General features: G+C 40.7%; 1 protein-coding gene across 7 annotated transcripts; it reads left to right on the forward strand.

Annotated features, from left to right (window-relative positions):
• Window positions 1-873: 873 nt before the first annotated feature.
• Window positions 874-17,589, forward strand: LOC129820211 (zinc finger protein 83-like). Of its 7 annotated transcripts, none has more exons than XR_008754166.1 (4): window positions 874-1,205; window positions 3,978-4,592; window positions 5,424-9,982; window positions 10,105-11,435. XR_008754166.1 is itself a non-coding variant. In XM_055877217.1 (2 exons), the coding sequence occupies exons 1-2, from the start codon at window positions 893-895 to the stop codon at window positions 16,960-16,962; spliced, it is 1,122 nt and encodes a 373-aa protein (XP_055733192.1). In that variant the 5' UTR covers window positions 874-892; the 3' UTR covers window positions 16,963-17,589. The 7 variants fall into 7 exon arrangements, 2 of the variants coding, with proteins under 2 accessions (XP_055733192.1, XP_055733202.1); XR_008754169.1 differs by having other exon boundaries at window positions 876-1,205; window positions 9,793-9,982; XR_008754164.1 differs by having other exon boundaries at window positions 3,978-9,982.
• The last annotated feature ends 3,504 nt before the right edge of the window (window positions 17,590-21,093 follow it).

Raw genomic sequence — 21,093 nt, forward strand, 5'->3', positions numbered from 1 at the left:
TAGCAAGAGTCTGAAATCTGCTTTCCACTAGATAGCACATTCACAAAGTAAATCTCAAGGAAACATCAGAAACTGTCATTTGTGGTCGTGCTCCCACCTTATGGTTTATTTGAGAATTGCAGTACCTATTTTGATTAATTAGATAGTTATCTACTGCCACACCATGGGGGATGTAGAACTGTTCAATGCCCTGGCCCTTCTCTCCGTGCATCCATTGCACCTCCAGGTCTATAGAGAAACCATATAGAGGTTATACAACATGGATCACACCATGGCTATAGCCAGTGGCGATTTTAGCATGTAAATCTTGGTGGGCCCCCCCAAAAATAAAAAATACCGGGGGATGTATGCCACCACCGGGCCCCGTGGTGACATCTTGAAGCGAGTGGGGACAACAGACTGGGATAAGGAGAGATTGAATATGTCTCTAAACACTCCAGCAAGCTGGTTTACATATGCTCCGAGGACATGGCTAGGGGTGCCTTCTGGCCCGGCAGCCTTGCATGGGTTAACGAGCTTAGATGTGAATGTAAATGCATGAAAGATAATGAAAGGAGATACATACTGAATTGATGGTACCATATAATACCACCATAAGTAGAAAAGGTGTCCCCATTGTTGTCACTATCAAACACAAATTATTTTGTCTTTTCATGGGGAACCTTGAAGGTTAATAATCAAATATCTCAGGCCCTTCCACTCAACCTGGCTTTCTGCATTTATCTTCATAAAATCATATTTTAAACCTAACCCTAACCATACTGTTAACCTTATGTCCAACCTTAAATTAAGACCAAATATATATATATTTTTTTTCATTCATGTTTACATAGCCAATTTTGCCATTGTGGCTGTGGTAACTAGGAACAACCACACCTCCTATTTTGATCACATGACGATGTTTGCGGCTCATTTTGAGTTCACGTGGATACATTTGGGTTCCATCATATCTTGCCTAGTAATGTTAGTTAGTCTTTTCGGGCTGTCCGACTTTTACTTTACCTCCTGCAAAATGTCCAAACTACAGTTGTTGAATGTGTTTCTTACCAAGCGACTAACCGCGGCTGCTGTGGAGATATATGTGGAAGTGGAAAAAACCATAACAGATTACGAGAACGAAATTTCCAGTTCGAAGGAGGAGATCAAGCGTTTACGGCGGCTGCTGGATTTGGTTTTCAATCCAGAGATAAAATTACATCGAGCAGGTTTGTAGCAACTACTGTGCAGAGTCACGATTTGAAACGTGTAACATGGAATTAGAATACTATCAGTAATTTAATAGGATCTATGTTTTAGGCCACGGCCAACCGTTTCTTCTATGGTGGGCAAGGCTTCACTGAGTTTCCCAAACAATAGATGCAGTTCTAAACCTTTCTGAGCTATCCAGAGATTTGCAGATCACTGATTACCTACTTTATGGAAGGGAGGGATTTGGTGAGCACAAGACGTTGCGAATACGTCTTTTCAACCAAAAATACGTATTTAACGTCTTTTGCTCACATGGAAGGAAAATTATTCGTAGTAGGTCATCTCCTACCTGGGGTTTGTGAATACTCTCAAAGTCGTAACTAACATGGGTCAACGCATGTGCATCGAATGGTTTATGCTGGATGACTGACATGGTGTGATGTTTTGAAGCCACATCGCCTCCATCTTGGAACTCCCCCATATTGTAAAAATAATATTTTGGAAGCAATATAAATGCATTTATTCATACCTGCATTTGTTTTTGCCACGTTTATTCTATTACAAACACCTTAAAGGAGAATTTCACTATTTAGGACCCTAATCTGTATATATTATGTAAATGCAATGTTGTAGAACAAGGGTCTCCAACCCTGTAACTGGAGACCTTACACTCCAGTTGGAACTAGCCTGGTTCAGCTTATCAACCAGCTAATTATTAGAATCAGGTGTACTATATTAGGTTTGTAGTGAACCTACAAGATGCTAGCACTCCAGGAACAGGTTTGGAAAGCCCGGTTATAGAAGGTCCCAAAATGAAGAAATTTACTTAATTAGTTTCATTCTGCAGGTCTTTAATGTTGTACACATTAAATTGTGTCAAACCTTACTTGATCTGCAAGGTTATAATCCATTTTGTTCAACTCAAATGATATTTTCCAGCGTGTAAATTTGATCAGAAGCATACTAGCCAGGTCCACAACGTGTCAACTGTAAACTAGGGCTGGGCAAGAAGGCCTAAAACTCATCTTGATTTCTTTCAGATTTATGGCCGATTCATGATATCAAAAAGCTTTGTACAAATAAAGGTCAATACACTGCATTTCAAACAGTCAGGAATAATCAAATGAATTCAGGGAATGGGAAATTATACCTGGGCTAAATAGAAGCCTTTGACAACCATATGACCCACTAATAATTTCATTATTTTATCAAAGTAGTTTAACCTGCTTTTTTGCAATAATCACTAATCTGGCTTTCAAGTCTGTGTATGAAAATGCCCCTTTTTTGTTACAAATGTTACCAGAACCATGCACATTCACTAATAATGACAGACTTCTTGTAGCAGGCATTATAGAAACTGAACACGGGTCTCATACACAATCTCTTAAGTACAAGGCCACGTGGTAGTGAATAGCCAGCGAATCTTTACATATCAAGTCTAGCCATCTTGGATCTATTTGTTTGCTAACAAGGTAGAACAGTTGAACTGTTATGAACAGACCCTCCTGTCCATCTCCAACTCTTTGAACAGCAGCCTGTTCACTTTGTTTAGATGTGGATAAGAACATGCTTATTTCTCAGAATGGGAACGAGTTGCCAATTCCTTATATAAATGCATATTTTTATGATCATTGCACATTTATAAAACAGACAGCTAGCACATAAGTCTGTGGCTAAAATACTGCTAGCGGTATCACAATTCAGAGCACGACAAACTGAGCATACATTTTCTACATGTTCATTGATACTCTAGTTTTTGTTGGGTCTGCTCTGTCCTACATTTTGTGAGTTGGGACATAAAAAGGGTAAGTTCTTATCTATTACATTAAAAGAATGTCTCTTAAGCGTTTCAGTGTCAAATTGACTGATTCTGTTGAATCAAACCTCAAATAGTGAGTTAAACTGCTTCTTGTCAGAAGTGAATCTTTCATCTTTGTTGTGAGTGGCAGGGGGAGGGTCTTGATGTCTGTGCGAGTGGGAAAGTGCACACAGCATAGGAGGAGCGAAGGAGACTACACTAAAAAGAGACGGAACGCACATTTAAAACGAATAAAAAAATTGGGTTACATGCATTTAGATCAATACACAAAAAACATACATTCAAATTAATTTGATATATCGCCCAGCCCTACTGTAATTACAGAGCTTCTAATCTACCAATCAAGCTAATCATTTTTTATTTCAAACTACTACGCTACCAACTTGTCTGACTACGAATACAAGGAGGCGAGGCTTATTTATTTGAATCGGAATACACAGACGAGGATCTTTAACAGATCGGGGATGAGGGAGAGAGACGGAGCAGAGGGGCTCAGGCAGATATTCAACTAGCAGCTGAGGCTCGACTCACCATCTGGGAACTGGTGGTGTGCCTGCAATGCTAAGTGAAGCTCACTGAAGACGAGTGTCTTTGCTGTGCGGATTGGGACCTGCTTATGCCAGCCTTGGAAAATCTAGAATTGTCCGGTGACGAGATAAGGTTGTCCCGCGAGCCCACCACACTGTGTAATCATTGACAATTACTTTTCCAACCCGTATAAACCCAGCAGTTGTAGAAATGTTTTTCCGTGTACTGAAAATGAACTGGAAGAAGAGACCTTGGCCATAGGGACCTAATGGCCAGCTGTCAATAAAGTAAGTACAGGTAGTTTGTGTGTGATAAATAGACTTCACAGTATTATAGGCTATTTGTCATGAGTCACCCATATGGTCATCAGTAGATCAACCTAGTGTTATTCTGCTTCCGCACAGCGAGCTGATGTTTTTTTTTTTAAACATTTTTTTTTTAGGCAATATAGACTTGTGGCTTACAGAGTGGTCTTGGAATGGGAATTGAAAAGCGAACGACTTGGATGTGGTTAGAGACGAGTGTTACCCAGTTGTGTTGTCACCATCCGCGACAAGTACCCCTCACCCACCGGTGTCTACACTGGATTCAAGGAGGGAGATTAGTGCTTTCAGTATCCTTTTGAACAGCCATCCACCGTTGGCTCAATACCTTTTCCTCCCCTTTCTATTCTCCTTTTTGCATTAATATTTATTTTGTTTATACTGCAAATGTATAGAAGATCAAATAGTCCTTACAATACATGTAACATAGCCTTGAAAAATCCCCACTTGAGGTTTCTTGTGACAAAAAAAAGACAATGCCAAATCAGTCATTTATACATATAAGTGAAAGCATTATTGATAACTGTTTTGATAAGCAGTATTATTTCTGTTAACTATATATAAAAAAAATATTTATTATTGCACTTGCCCAGGTGGTAAGGGTAACGCATGGTAGATCCCTGAGGTGGAACGCGTCGTGCGTGGGTTTGCCTGCTGTGGACTGGAGAGCAGCAATCTCAGTTCTGTGATATCTACAGATTCTGATGCAGTTGTTCCAGGTTGGCTTTTGCTAGGTGAGTAGTTGATTTTGGTAAACTGGATATCTCAGCAGCCATGGGCAATCCACTCATTTCTGTGCTGCCACTGACATGAGCCTGCATATCATGGATAAATAGAACTGGATCCACCCTAGCCAGGATCCCACACTATGTATTAGCCTACCCAATAATAGAACCATGTCATTACTCAATACAGTGGCTTTGTGTCTACCTCCAGCTCATGTTCAATGTAGGGGTGTTTTCACATTTGAAATTCGGTTCCAGGGAGCATTGGTGACATTTTATACAGAAAATGTTGTGCTTTCACAAGACCTATACATAACTGTTTCAGGATGTGATGTGAGACGCACATTCTACATGTTGTAAGCTAGCTAGATAGTTTACATCAGACAAAAAGTTCCACGTGACTCACCTGGGTATGATATTGCGTTTCACTCATGCTTTATAGTCCTAACTATAGGTAGACCTAGCCAATCAAACAAAAGCTACAGGATCTGAATCATATGTGAAAACTGCCTAAGTAATCTAACATTGGCAAATTGTGTTTTGCAGAATGATATAACAATATTTGCGAAGCACAACATGAAAATAGCTAGATGTTTACTTTATATAAAAACACACACTTGTGAGGCTGGCTAGGTATCAAGCAAACCTTTAGCTAACATAAACAAAATAAAAACAGATTCAGTGTCCCCCCCTTTCATCAGTAATGCTAGCTAACTTTATTGCATATCTCATCTCAATTTCTGCTGGTCCTAGTCAGGCGCAGCGACATCCTTCAATGGTTGGTAAAGCTGTTTTCTTAATGTGTTTTTACCAATCATTTTTCTTGTTGGTGGTTTACAGAAGTCGTCATCAGAGAAGGGCTCGCTACAAACAAGTAGGGCCAACGCATAAAGTCTGTGGATGGGAGTGTTTATGCGTCTTTGCATAACAACTAGCCAAAGCCTCAGTAATTCTGGGTCTGCCAAAGGAAGTCTGTGAAAAGTTATTGGACTAGCTATGTTTTGTCATTGCAAAATGGTTTTAAGTCTCTTGAGTTGATTGATACTAGTCATTTGCCAACATTTCTAAAAAACAGTTTTTGCTTTGTCATTATGGGGTATTGTGTGTAGATTGATTGTGGGGGGAGACTATTTACTCAATTTTAGAATAATGCTGTAATGTAACAATGTGGAAAAAGTCAAGGGGTCTAAATTCTTAGCGAATGCACTGTATATCTAGCTACAGAAATAAGACCGATCCTGCTTGTGTTGCCTGTTTGAGTGTTTGTTTAATTGGCTACTGATTCCGTGAGCACCAAGCCTCAAGCAACCACAACATCTGATTAAAAAAATGTGTCTGTTTTTAATCTTTGCTGTGGTGTAATAAAGGTTTAACACTTTTTTGTTTGTTAGGACAGCCTCTGGTATTACTCATCATTTATTTGGTGTTTACAGTGTTCCAAATTGTCAGAAAATAATAATAAGTAGGTAGCTACAGTTGAAGTTGGAAGTTCACATACACTTAGGTTGGAGTCATTAAACTCGTTTTTGAACCACTCCACACATTTCTTGTTAACAAACTATAGTTTTGGCAAGTCGGTTAGGACATCTACTTTGTGCATGACACAAGTAATTTTTCCAATCCAATTCCAATTGTTTACAGACAGATTATTTCACTTATAATTCACTGTATCACAATTTCAGTGGGTCAGAAGTTTACTAAGTTGACTGTGCCTTTAAACAGAAAATTCCGGAAAATTATGTCATGGCTTTAGAAGCTTCTGATAGGCTATTTGACATCATTTGAGTCATTTGGAGGTGTACCTGTGGATGTATTTCAAGGCCTACCTTCAAACTCAGTGCCTCTGCTTGACATCATGGGAAAATCAAAAGAAATCAGTCAAGACCTCAAAATAAATTGTAGGCCTCCACAAGTCTGTTTCATCCTTGAGAGCAATTTCCAAATGCCTGAAGGTACCACTTTCATCTGTACAAAAGATAGTACGCAAGTATAAACACCATGGGACCGCGCAGCCGTCATACCGCTCAGGAAGGAGACGCGTTCTGTCTCCTAGAGATGAACGTACTTTGGTGCGAAAAGTGCAAATCAATCCCATAACAGCAACAAACCTTGTGAAGATGCTGGAGGAAAGGGGTACAAAAGTATCTATATCCACAGTAAAACGAGTCCTATATCGACATAACCGGAAAGGCTGCTCAGCAAGGAAGAAGCCACTTCTCCAAACCCACCATAAAAATGCCAGACTACGGTTTGCAACTGCATATGGGGACAAAGATCGTACTTTTTGGAGAAATGTTCTCTGGTCTGATGAAACAAAAATACAACTGTTTGGCCATAATGACCATTGTTATGTTTGGAGGAAAAAGGGGGAGATTTGCAAGCCGAAGAACACCATCCCAACTGTGAAGCATGGGGGTGGCAGCATCATGTTTTGGGTGTGCTTTGCTGCAGGAGGGACTGGTGCACTTCCCAAAATAGATGGGGTCATGAGGCAGGACAATTATGTGGATATATTGAAGCAACATCTCAAGACATCAGTCAGGAAGTTAAAGCTTGGTCGCAAATGGGTCTTCCAAATGGACAATGACCCCAAGCATACATCCAAAGTTGTGGCAAAATGGCAACAAAATCAAGGTATTGGAGTGGCCATCACAAGGCCCTGACCTCAATCCTATAGAAAATGTGTGGGTAGAACTGAAAATGCGTGTGTGAGCAAGGAGGCCTACAAACCTGACTCCGTTACACCAGCTCTGTCAGGAGGAATGGGTCAAAATTCACCCAACTTATTGTAGGAAGCTTGTGGAAGGCTACCTGAAACGTTTGAACCAAGTTAAAGAATTTAAAGGCAATGCTACCAAATACTAATTGTGTGTATGTAAACTTCTGACCTCTGGGAATGTGATGAAAGAAGTATAAGCTGAAATAAATAATTCTCTTATTCTGACATTACACATTGTTCAAATAAAGTGGTGATCTTAACTGACCTAAAGTTGCCTACAGTTTGGCTAACTGTAGGCAACATAGCTAGCTATGGGTGCCTGCATCCGGGAACATAAAAAAAATGACATTACTTTTTCGTTTACTTTCAGCATCCAAACGTTAAACAATGTTAGCTAGCCATCATTCAGCCGCCATCTAGGCTGGTGACAGCTGGCCTGTGGCCCTGCCCAGAAAGACCATAAGGCCTATATTGTGGGTTTTGAGGTAGACTTGATCCCCAACAGATTTTCTAAGCTATTTTCACGTTCCTTCCTAGCGACGAAATGAAACATTAGTTCACAATGTTCATTCAAATATTAGTGTTATTTAACATCGTAAATCATAGGAATTTGACGTTTTTAGTGTAGCATGATAGCAGGTCAGGCGTCTGATTCTTTCAGATTCTTTGGGAGAAACCGATAAAAAGGCATCCGGTTAGACTGCTCCAAACTCAAATGCACATAAGCGACAGTACTTCACTGCCAAGCGTTTATCCAATATACACTGAGTTTACAAAACATTAAGACCACCTGCTCTTTCCATGACATAGTGCATTCGGAAAGTATTCAGACCCCTTGACTTTATCCACATTTTGTTACGTTACAGCCTTATTTGAAATTGGATTAAATACTTAACTATTCAGACCCTTTACTCAGTACTTTGTTGAAGCACCTTTGGCAGCAATTACAATTATAATTATGATGCTACAAGCTTGGCACACCTGTCTTTGGGGAGTTTCTCCCATTCTTCTCTGCAGATGCTCTCAAGCTCTGTCAGGTTAGATGGAGAGTGTCGCTGCACAGCTATTTTCAGGTCTTTCCAGAGATGTTAGATCAGGTTCAAGTCCGTGCTCTGGCTGGGCCACTCAAGGACATACAGAGACTTGTCCCGAAGCCATTCCTGCATTGTGTTGGCATGGCTGTGCGCGTAGGTTCATTGTCTTGTTGGAAGGTGAACCTTCGCCCCAGTTTGAAGATCTCTGTACTTTGCTCCATTCATCTTTCCCTCGATCCTGACTAGTCTCCCAGTCCCTGCTGCTGAAAAACAACCCCACAGCATGATGCTGCCACCACCAGGCTTTACCATAGGGATGTTGCCTGGTTTCCTCCAGATGTAATGCTTGTCATTCAGCCCAAAGCATTCTATCTTGGTTTCATCAGACTAGAGAATCTTGTTTCTCATGGTCTGAGTCCTTTATGTGCCCTTTTGCCTACTCCAGTGGGCTTTTGTGCCGTTTACTGAGGAGTGGCTTCCGTCTGGCCACTCTACCATAAAGTCCTGATTGGTAGAGTGCTGCAGAGATGGTTGTTCTTCTGGAAGGTTCCCCCATCTCCACAGAGGAGCTCTGAGTGACCATTGGGTTCTTGCTCACCTCCCTGACCAAGGCCCTTCCATGATTGCTCAGTTTGGTTGGACAGCCAGCTCTAGGAAGAGTCTTAGTGGTTCCAAACTTCATCCATTTAAGAATGGAGGCTACTGTGTTTTTGGGGACCTTCAATGCTGCAGAAATGTTTTTGTACCCTTCCCCAGATCTGTGCCTTGACACAATCTTGTCTCGGAGCTCTACAGACAATTCCTTTGACCTCAAGTCTTTGGTTTTTACTCTAACATGCACTGTCAACTGTGGGACCTTATATAGACAGGTCCAAATCATGTACAATCATTTGAATTTACCACAGTTGGACTCCAATCAAGTTGTAGAAACATATCAAGGATGAGCAATGGAAACAGGATGCACCTGAGCTCAATTCTGAGTCTCATAACAAAGGGTCTGAATTCTTATGTAAATAAGGTATTTCAGTTTTTTTTATTTTTTTATTTGCAGAAAAATCAAAAACAGTTTTCGCTTTGTCATTATGGGGTATTGTGTGATGATTGAGGGAAAACATTTTGTTTATCCATTTTAGAGTAAGTCTGTAATGTAACAAAATGGGATGAAAGTCAAGGTGTCTGAATACTTTCCAAATGCACTGTAGACTGACCAGGTGAAAGCTATGATCCCTTATTGAAGTGGATTTAACAAGTGCCATCAATGAGTGTAGATGAAGTGGAGGACACTGGTTAGAGACGCCTTGAGGCAATTGAGACATGGATTGTGTATGTGTGCCATTCAGAGGGTGAGTGGGCACGACAAAAGATTTAAGTGCCTTTGAATGGGGTATGGTAGTAGGTGTCAGGCGTACCGGTTTGTGTCAAACTGTAACACTGCTGGGTTTTTCACACTCAACAGTTTCCTGTGTGTACCAAGAATGGTCCACCGCCCAAAGGACATCCAGCCAACTTGACACAACTGTGGGAAGCATTGACGTCAACATGATCCAACATCCCTGTGGAACGCTTTCGACACCTTGTAGAGTCCATGCCCAAACAAATTGAGTCTGTTCTGAGGGCAAAAGGGGGGGGGTGCAACTCAATATTAGGTAGGTGTTCTTAATGTGTTGTACACTCAGTGTAAATTGAACATAAGTGTACCAACTAACCATGTAAGGCAATGGTTAAGGAGTTAATCGTTTTTGAAAGAGTCTTCTTTCCTTTTCTCCAGACCTACATCAGCTCTATCTCCCAGATGAGGTTTCTCCTGAGCAGCAGGAGTGGAGCCCCAGTCTGAAGCAAGAGGACCCAGAGCCCTCACAGGTTAAAGAGGAACATGAAGTCTGGACCAGTCAGGGGGGAGAACAGTTTAAAGAGCTAGAGCCTGATACCAAAGAGTTAATATTCACTCCCTCTTTGGAAAATCTGGAACCACCTCAGACCTCACATCTTTTCCAAATGCAAATTGTGGTCTCACCCACCATTACAACAAAAGAGATCAAGATGAAACCATGTCACATTGGTGAAAACTCTTCTTGTCATGTTTGTGGTAAATGTTTTGACTGTAAATCTGGTCTGGAAAGGCATATGAGGGCTCATACTGGCGAAAAACCTTATTGCTGCACTGAATGTGGCAAATGCTATAGTCAGATAGGAAATCTGACAGTGCATATGAGGGGACATACAGGGGAGAGATCATACAGATGCTTTTTGTGTGGAGAATACTTCATCACAGCATCCCAATTAAAATCACATAAAATCACTCACACGCAGGGGAGTAATATAATCCCAGGGACGTCCAAAACCAAATCTCGTTTGTGCGCTGGTAACAGTCGTGAGACTAGGGATGGACCGTATCAGTGCAAGGAATGTGTTAAATCCTTCAGGCAGAAGAGGAACCTGTTACGACATATGAGGAATCACACAGGAGCAATTAATGCAGCAAATGCTTCAACTGGAGTGGAACATTTTTTTTTAACATGATTTACACAGAGGTGAAAATGTATTTTGTGGCCACATTTTAATGCTCCAGCAACGAATTCAAACGCGTGCAATCCACATCAGTGCAAGGACTTCAGAAAATGGTTTGGAAAGATTGGATTAGAATATCTTGAAAAGTAAATGAGAAACATCTTATTCACCAGAGGGAGGAAACATGAACGTGTCATTTGGATCAGTATGAGTTGACTAATGGACTTGCAGAACATTATTACATTATCACATTTGTTGTTTTTGGTGAAGATATTTAGGATTTGTAAACAGTCTCAAACTTTTATGAATAAAAGTTGTACAGCTGTATTCTAGAATATGGTGTGTTAAAATTGACCATTGAATCTAACATTTTGAACCTGGGGATGATCACATTCCCAGTTAATCCCCATCTAAATTGATCATGCGTTTCTGTTTCCTTCCTGCAAACTCTTATCCTCTGCAGGTTGGGAGGCAGATGATTTTACAGATGCTCTTTAACATGACCGGCATACAACAGTCTGTCTTTTCTGGGACAAACATTACTGTGTTAAAAACAAATGTATGTTTTAATAAAGATGTGTTTTAAATGGATCTAATTTTAAAGAAAATTTTATTTTGTTGATGTATATGCCGTCCATGTCCTAGTTTAATCTCACAATACCTTCTTCTACTTCCTTCAAATACCTTGGCTGTAGTCAACTCACCAAGACAATGTTTGTGTATGTAGTTTCCCTACTCAAATACTTAATATCTACTGTATATTTAGTTGTCTTAGCATTACCAAAGGGTCGTTCCATATGACTTCAAAAACGTTATGGCTGCACCCCTTTGCAGTAGATTTGAACAAAACCTTTCAAACATGTTTGCCCATGGTAGAAGTGGTCAGAAAGTGATTTTATTTTGGACTTGAATCACAAAACAATCAATATTTTTTATTTTACCTTTATTTAACCAGGCAAGTCGGTTTAGAACAAATTCTTATTTTCAATGACAGCCTAGGAACAGTGGTTTACCTGCCTTGTTCAGGGGCAGAGTTTTACCTTGTCAGCTCGGGGATTCGATCTTGCAACCTTTTGGTTACTAGCCCAACGCTCTAACCACTAGGCTACCTGCCATTCAAGTTGACCTATTTTGCATACCCCACCCTAATGAGTCATCCATGTCTTTAACATTATGAAGATAAACGGTTGCGTTTTATATAATTTGAAAGATTACAAACAGGGTTGTCAAACTATTTAATGATCTATTCAAAAAATAATTTTGAATAAAACTTTTCAACGGTAGTGTATATATACAAAAGTATGCGGACACCCCTTCAAATTAGTGGATTTGGCTATTTCAACAACACCTATTGCTGACAGGTGTATAAAATCAAGCACACATCCATGCAATCCCCATAGACAAACATTGGCAGTAGAATGCCCTTACTAAAGAGCTCAATGACTTTCAATGTGGTACCTTAATAGGATACCACCTTTCCAACAAGTCAGTTTGTCAAATTTCTGCCCTGCTAGAACTGTCAACTGTAAGTGCTGTTATTGTGAAGTGGAAACGTCTAGGAGCAACAACGGCTCTGACGTGAAGTGATAGGCCACACAAACTCACAGACAGAATGGGACCGCTGAGTGCTGAAGCGCTTAAAAATCGTCTGTACTTGGTTGCAACACTCACTACCAACTTCCAAACTGCCTCTGGAAGCAGCGTTGGCACAAGAACTGTTAGTCAGGAGCTTCATGAAATGGGTTTCCGTGGCCCATCAGCTATACACAAGCCTAAGATCGCCACCATTAGACTCTGGAGCAGTGGAAGTGATAAATCACACTTCACCATCTGGCAGACTAATCTGGATTTGGTGGATGCCAGGACAATGCTACCTGTCCCCATGCATAGTGCCAACTGTAAAGTTTGGTGGAGGAGGAATAATGGTCTGGGTTTTTCATGGTTCAGGCTAGGCCCCTTAGTTTCAGTGAAGGGAAATGCACAAAGCATTTCACAAAGCAAGGTCCATACAGAAATGGTTTGTCAGATTGGTGTGGAAGAACTCGACAGCCCTGATCTCAACCCCATCGAACACCTTTGGGATGAATTGGAACGGTGACTGAGAGCCAGGCCTAATCGCCCAACATCAGTGCACGACCTCACGGATGCTTGTGGCTGAATGGAAGCAAGAGCCTGCAATGTTCCAACATCTAGTGGAAAACATTCCCAGAAAAGGCGAGACCAACTCCATATTAATGCACATGATTTTGGAATGAGATGTTCGACGAGCAAAAATAAATGCATACATACATGCATACAGTACGCACACTGAACACAAATATAAACGCATCATGTAAAGTTTTGGTCCCATGTTTCATAAGCTGAAATAAAGATCCAAGAAATGTTCTATATGTAGAAAAAGTATATTTTTCTCAAATTTTGTGCACAAATTTGTTTAAATCCCTGTCAGTGAGCATTTTTCTTTTGCCAAGATACTCCATCCACCTGACAGGTATGGTATATCAAGAAACTGATTAAACAGCATGATCATTAAATAGGTGCACCTTGTGCTGGGGACAATAAAAGGCCACTCTAAAATGGGCAGTTTTGTCACACAACACAGTGCCACAGATGTCGTAAGTTTTGAAGGAGCGTGCAATTGGCATGCTGACTGCAAGAATGTCCACCAGAGCTGTTGCAAGACAATTGAAAGTTAATTTCTCTACCATAAGCCGCCTCAATGTCGTTTTAGAGAATTCGGCAGTGCATCCAACCGCAGACCATGTGTATGGTGTTGTGTGGGGGAGTGGTTTGCTGATGTCAAAGTTGTAAACAGAGTTCCCCCGTGGTAATGGGGTTATTGTATGGCCAAGCATAAGCTGCAGAAAACTAACACAATTGCATTTTATCGATGGTAATTTGAATGCACAGAAATACCATGAAGAGATCGTGAGGCCTATTGTCATGCCATTCATCCGCCGCCATCTCATTTTTCAGCATAATAATGCATGGCCCCATGTCGCAAGCATCTGTACACAATTCCTGGAAGCTGGAAATGTCCCAGTTCTTGCATGGCCTGCATATTCACCAGACATGTCGCCCATTGAGCATTTTTGGTGTACTCTGGGTCGATGTGTACAACAGCGCGTTTCAGTTCCTGCCAATATCTAGCAACTTTGCACAGGCATTGAAGAGGAGTGGGACAACATTCCGCAGGCCACAATCAACAGCCAGATCAACTCTATGTGAAGGAGAGGTGTCGTGCTGCATGAGGCCATCTGCATTGTATTTGAAATGGTGGTCACTGACTGGTTTTCTAATCCACATCCCTACCTTTTTCTTTTAAGGGTATCTGTGACCAACAGATATATAGCTGTATTCCCAATCGTGAAATCCACAGATTAGGGCCTGATGAATGTATTTAAACTGACTGATTTCCTTAAATGAACTGTGACTCAGTAAAATATTTGAAATTGTTGCATGTTGTGTTTTATATTTTTGTTGAGTGTGTATGTGTGTGTAGCAGCTTAGACCCTATTTTACATTATTTGAGGTGTTGGTGTGTCATGTTTTGGCTGGTAAATATACTAAAATGTGATTACTAATTATTACAGATTATTAATCTGGATTCCGAGCTGATCATGGTTGCACCTCAGCCTCACTCAAGGTCCTAAATGATATCATAACCGCCATCGATAAGACAGTACTGTGCAGCCGTGTTCATCGATCTGGCAAAGGCTTTCGACTCTGTCAATCACATCACTGCATTCTTATCGGCAGACTCAATAGCCTTGGTTTCTCAAATGACTGCCTCGCCTGGTTCACTAACTACTTCTCAGATAGAGTTCAGTGTGTCAAATCGGAGAGCCTGTTGTCCGGACCTCTGACAGTCTCTATGGGGGTGCCACAGGGTTCAATTCTCGGGCCAACTATTTTCTCTGTATATATCAATGATGTCGCTCTTGCTGCTGGTGATTCTCTGATCCACCTCTATGCAGACGACACCATTCGGTATACATCTGGCCCTTCTTTGGACACTGTGTTAACAAACCTCCAAATGAGCTTCAATGCCATACAACACTCCTTCATGTGGCATCCAACTGGTTTTAAATGCTAGTAAAACCAAATGCATGCTCTTCAACCGATTGTTGCCCACACCCGCCCACCCGACTAGCGCCACTACTCTGGACGGTTCTGACTTAGAAAATGTGGACAATTACAAATACCTAGACGTCTGGTTAGACTGTAAACTCTCCTTCCAGACTCACATTAAACATCTCCAATCCAAAATTAAATCTAGAATCGGCTTCCTATTTCGCAACAAAGCCTCCTTCGCTCATGCTGCCAAACATACCCTCGTAAAACTGACTATCCTACCGATCCTTGACTTTGGCGATGTCATTTACAAAATAGCCTCCAACAACACTCTACTCAGCAAACTGGATATAGTCTGTCACAGTGCCATCCGTTTTGTCATCAAAGCCCCATATACTACCCAGCACTGCGACCTGTATGTTCTCGTTGGCTGGCCCTCACTACATATTCGCAGCCAAACCCACTGGCTCCAGGTCATCTATAAGTCTTTGCTAGATAAAGCCTCGCCTTATCTCAGCTCACTGGTCACCATAGCAGTACCCACCCGTAGTAGTATATTTCTATGATTGTAATGACGCCCAACCTGTATTCAACGATGACAGGCACAGCAAAAACACCTCTGATGATGTGAAATAGGGTCTAAACTACAACATTTATGAAAATGAGTTTACCCACTTTTAGATCATTGCCCTCAAAGGTTAAAGTAATTTTAATTAAAAAAAACAAAGAATCATTCAAGAAATCATAAAAAATGTTTGACAACCCTGTTTGTAAGCTTTCAAATGATTTCAGACTCAACCGTTTATATATTTTTCAGTGATGAAGACATGGATGTCTCATGGTAGGGTGAGGTATGCAAAATTGGGGAACTTTGAGCACCTATATCTCCTGGGCCCAGTTTTTCAAAGGTTATCAGGATTTCGCATTTCGGATGCAATTAAATGCATACAAATAGAATGAATAGAACAAGTCCCCATTTATGTCAATGATTTGTCCACTCTATTCCTATGCATTTAATCCTATCCGAAAGGCGAAATCCCGATAGATAACTTCAGAAAAACTATGCCCACTTTCTGACCACTTCTACCATGGGCAAGTATGGAAGGTTTCATTAAAATTAAAAGGGGGTCCGTCAGTGATTTGAATTAATGTTAAACAACCCCATAGGCCATAAGGTCCCAATTCTTCTGAAAATATGTATAAAACATATTTTTATTTGCTATCCTTCTCTCCAGACCTCCAGCAGCTTTCTCTCCCGGGCTCTGAAGAGGTTCCCCCTAAGCAGCACTGTGGGCAGGAGTGGAGCCCCAGTCTGGGGCAAGAGGACCCAGAGTCCAAACAGATTAAAGAGGAACATGAGGAAGTCTGGACAAGTCAGAGGGGAGAGCAGCTTAAAGGGCTAGAGTCTGATACCAAAGAGTTCATATTTACTCCTACCATTGTGGAAAATCAGGAACCATCTCTGCCCTCACATTTTTTCCAAATCCAAATTGTGGATTCACCCACCAACAAAGCTGAAGTGATGAAAACAGAACCTGATGGAGACTGCTACAGTGTATCAGATAAAACACTTACTTGTCATATTTGTGGCAAATATTTCAAATGTAACTGGGATTTTAAAAGGCATATAAAGACCCATACATGGGAGAAACCTTTTCGCTGTAATGACTGCGACAAATTTTATCGTCAGTTTGGACATCTAAAGCGGCATATGAGGAAGGTGCATATGGTTTCTCACAACCGGGAGAAACCATACAGGTGCCATGTTTGTGGCAAATGGTTCAATTGGGAATCTTCTTTGAAAAGGCATATGATGACCCATACAGGGGAGAAACCTTATTTCTGCAATGAATGTGGGAAATGCTATGGTCATATTGGACATCTGCGAGTGCATATGAGGAATCACACAGGGGAAAGACCATATAGATGTTCTTTGTGCAAAAAAGGCTTTACCACATCATTCCAGTTAAAACAACATAAAAACAAAACCAGATCGTGTGGTTTTGCTCATAATGGTCTGATTGAATCTAGGCCTAAGCCATAATGTTTGCACTGTGGCTATGAATGTGGGATATAGTTTGAACTGAATGAATGGATTTATTGTGGGACTAATGCGTGTGGCCTAAAAGACTTTGGGACATTTTGGTTTTGGACAAACACACACATTTGTGCACCTACATACTCCTCGCTGTGAACAAATACAAATGATTGCAAATAATCTAACGTTGATAACTGGGTTCTTTATTGCCTCTATGAAGTTTTCCCGGAGTTGCTCTAACCGTTATTGCATGATATATTGTTAGTTGGGTTACCCCCTGTGCTGTGTTCACATTGGTGTGTCTCATCCATCCTCTCTACTGGCTATCTGGCAAACAGGCTACACTCTAGGCAGTCTCTTCTGCTGATGTGTGTGTCGGGTAGCGGTACTCTCTCTCCTACTCTTTTCATATCGGCAGAGTAAATACCTACCTGCCGCCCGAACAACATTTTATTTGTTAGGTATTGACTGGACCTTATGTCAAATGGTTCTTCTTGGTCATTTTTGTCCACATCTGTATTCAGAATGTGTATTTGGATGAATTTCCTTTATTACAATTCAAATGTTTGATATGTTGAATTGAGCAAATATGCACATAATAAATAACCCAATATATTTCATGTCTTGAGTTTTATTCATACATTACTAGACAAATGACAATCTATATCCTAACAAAGATCCAAAACTGTTGGAGTTAGTCCAAAACTAGAGGTATCACCCCTAACTTTCCTGCACGAATCATCATAAAATGCCATGAAGTCATCATATAATATTAGTGTGACATTTTATTGACACTGATCAATCTAGTTTACTATGCAGGATACTGTTGGCTGTATACCTTCTCCAACCGGATTGTCATACTTTTTTTTCTCCATTGTTATTAAAAAGCATCAATTCTATATACAGTCGAAGTCATAAGCTTACATACACTTAGGTTGGAGTCATTAAAACTCGTTTTTCAACCACTCCACAAATTTCTTGTTAACAAACCATAGTTTTGGCAAGTCGGTTAGGACGTCTATTTTGTGCATGACCCAAGTCAGTTTTCCAACAATTGTTAACAGACAGATTATTTCACTGTATCACAATTCTAGTGGGTCAGAAGTTTACATACACTAAGTTGACTGTGCCTTTAAACAGCTTGGAAAATTCCAGAAAATGGTGTCATCACTTTACAAGCTTCTGATGGGCTAATTGACATAATTTGGGTCAATTGGAGGTGTACCTGTGAATGTATTTCATGGCCTACCTTCAAACTCGAGTGCCTATTTGCTTCACATCACGGGAAAATCAAAAGAACTCAGCCAAGACCTCCCCAGAAAATTGTAGACCTCCACAAGTCTGGTTCATCCTTGGGAGCAATTTCCAAATGCCTGAAGGTACCACGTTCATCTGTACAAACAATAGTAGGCAAGTATAAACACCATGGGACCACGCAGCCGTCATACTGCTCAGGAAGGAGACGCGTTCTGTCTCCTAGAGATGAATATACTTTGGTTGTGAAAAGTGCAAATCAATCCCAGAACAACAGCAAAGGACCTTGAGAAGATGCTGTAGGAAACGGGTACACAGTATCTATATCCACAGTAAAACGAGTCCTATATCGACATAACCTGAAAGGCCACTCAGCAAGGAAGAAGCCACTGCTCCAAAACCGCCATAAAAAAGATTGTACTTTTTGGAGAAATGTCCTCTGGTCTGATGAAACAAAACTATAACTGTTTGGCCATAATGACCATTGTTATATTTGGAGGAAAAAGGGGGAGGCTTGCAAGCCGAAGAACACCATCCCAACTGTGAAGCACGGGGGTGGCAGCATCATGTTGTGGGGCTGCTTTGCTGCAGGAGGACCTGGTGCACTTCACAAAATAGATGGCATCATGAGGCAGGGAAAATGTGGATATATTGAAGCAACAACTCAAGACATCAGTCAGAAAGTTAAAGCTTGGTCGCAAATGGGTCTTCCAAAATGGACAATGACCCAAGCATACTTCCAAAGTTGTGGCAAAGTGGCTTAAGGACAACAAAGTCAAGGTATTGGAGTGGCCGTCACAAAGCCCTGACCTCAATCCTATATAAAAGTTGTGCGCAGAACTGAAAAAGCATGTGCGAGCAAGGAGGCCTACAAACCTGACTCAGTTACACCATTTCTGTCAGGAGGAATGGGCCAACATTCACCCAACTTATTGTGGAAGGCTACCCAAAATGTTTGACCCAAGTTAAACAATTTAAAGGCCATGCTACCAAATACTAATTGAGTGTATGTAAACGTCTGACCCACTGGGAATGTGATGAAAGAAATAAAAGCTTAAATAAATCATTCTCTACTATTGTTCTGACATTTCACATTCTTCAAATAAAGTGGTGATCCTAGCTGACCTAAGACAGGGAATTTTTACTGGAATTAAATGTCAGGAATTGTGAAAAACGGAGTTTAAATGTATTTGTAAGGTGTATGTAAACGTCCGAATTCAACTGTATAAACCATTGTATACAGTTCGTATAGAATATAAATCTTCTGTTTTTTTTCACAAGAGCAGAGTTGGATATACATTATTTAGGGTACAATTTCAAGAGGTGGCAGTTTTGCTGCAAACCAATTCCAGATTTTTGCTTTAAAATATTTTATTGCTCTTATCCAGAGAGACTTAGTCAGTGCATTCAACTAACCATTTCTCTTAAGATCAACTCACTGAGAACAATTGTACAGAAAAACTAACAATATGATATTATATAATATTAAAACGATAAAACAACCATATTCTATAGTACCTCTACTCCAGCTGAAAAAGCTCAGCAGTACAATCATACCATCCACAAGGACAAAATCCTGTATATAGAGGCTGTGTGAATGTGGCTCGGACTCTGTGGAGGAGGGTCATTGTATCAGAGACACTGTAGGATAGAATACCTGCCTTGTGATCAAGTTGTACTCCTATTCTGGAGGACTGAGGTGCTGATACTTCAGTCTGAACATTATTGTGACTGAAACAACCACTATCAGATCACTGTAAACTACAGGACTTGTCATTGTATCCAAATGATAAGTCATTGCCTTGCCCTTTTCTGCTGATGTCTTTATATGAGACTGCTGTACAAACACCATTACCACGCCACTCCACCTCCCTGTAACATCGTCCAATCAGACCCTCTCTGCACGACACCTACCGCAAGCCAGTGAATCTGTTTCGATGGTCATGATATGATTGGGGTTTTTATATGTCACCTTTCTGTTCCCCTCATACAGAGAGAGTTCCTTGTTTACTGTGTTTGGGTCCAGTGTAAGCTGACAAGAATCTGGAGAAGAGCAGAGACAAATGAGGGGAGTTGGAGCAATAAGTTAAGTCAGATACTGTATCTACCCTGTCTACCCTGTCTTCTTGGACTAGATCTGCTATTGTTACCTACTGTATTTTGATCTTAGTTTGTGAGGAGTGTCTCGAAAAATAGTTACTTCAGAATAAAGAGACTTGCACTGTAAGATGTCTTCTCTGGTCTTGGGCTCTGGAGGCAGTAAAACATCCACTTGTTTTACTACAGACACACAAACACATTCACAAAGAGATGGGATATGATTGCAATACCATATGACACAATATGAAGAAATGGCTATATCTCATTGGTGTACAGTTTTTGTTCTTACAAAACATACAGTATATTTCAGTATTATTTTCAACCCACCTCTAGTGGAGATCTTGGTCCATTCTCATTTAAGGAAGTCTTCAAATTTCTGTCTCAGCTCAGACAGTCTTTCTCACATCTCCAAAAAGTAATGGAGAGGACCGACAACGATGCTGAAGATACACTGAGACTAATAAGTGTGGAGAGAGTGTATTTTGAGACTCAAGGATTGAGACTCAATACTCTGAATAAATTAATTGTAATTTCCAGTGCCGACCCGTCATTCAGAGTCCCACATTTAAAAAAATCATTGCGTTATTAAAGCTGCATACAAACATGGTCTCTTTTTTGCTTTGGTGAGTATGGCAGCTACAAAATGCAGGTGTTTCAGCCTAGCTCAGTGCTTTCTGTGGAGGTCGGGCAGCCAGCGGAAAATACAGAGCATAGGGGTTGGTAATGTATCTAGTTTCGCTATGATTGGGTCAGTGTTCTGTCACTCATGGAGACACTACGTCA

The sequence above is a fragment of the Salvelinus fontinalis genome, chromosome 2 (assembly GCF_029448725.1).
Source record: "Salvelinus fontinalis isolate EN_2023a chromosome 2, ASM2944872v1, whole genome shotgun sequence".
Classification (NCBI taxonomy): Eukaryota; Metazoa; Chordata; class Actinopteri; order Salmoniformes; family Salmonidae; genus Salvelinus; species Salvelinus fontinalis.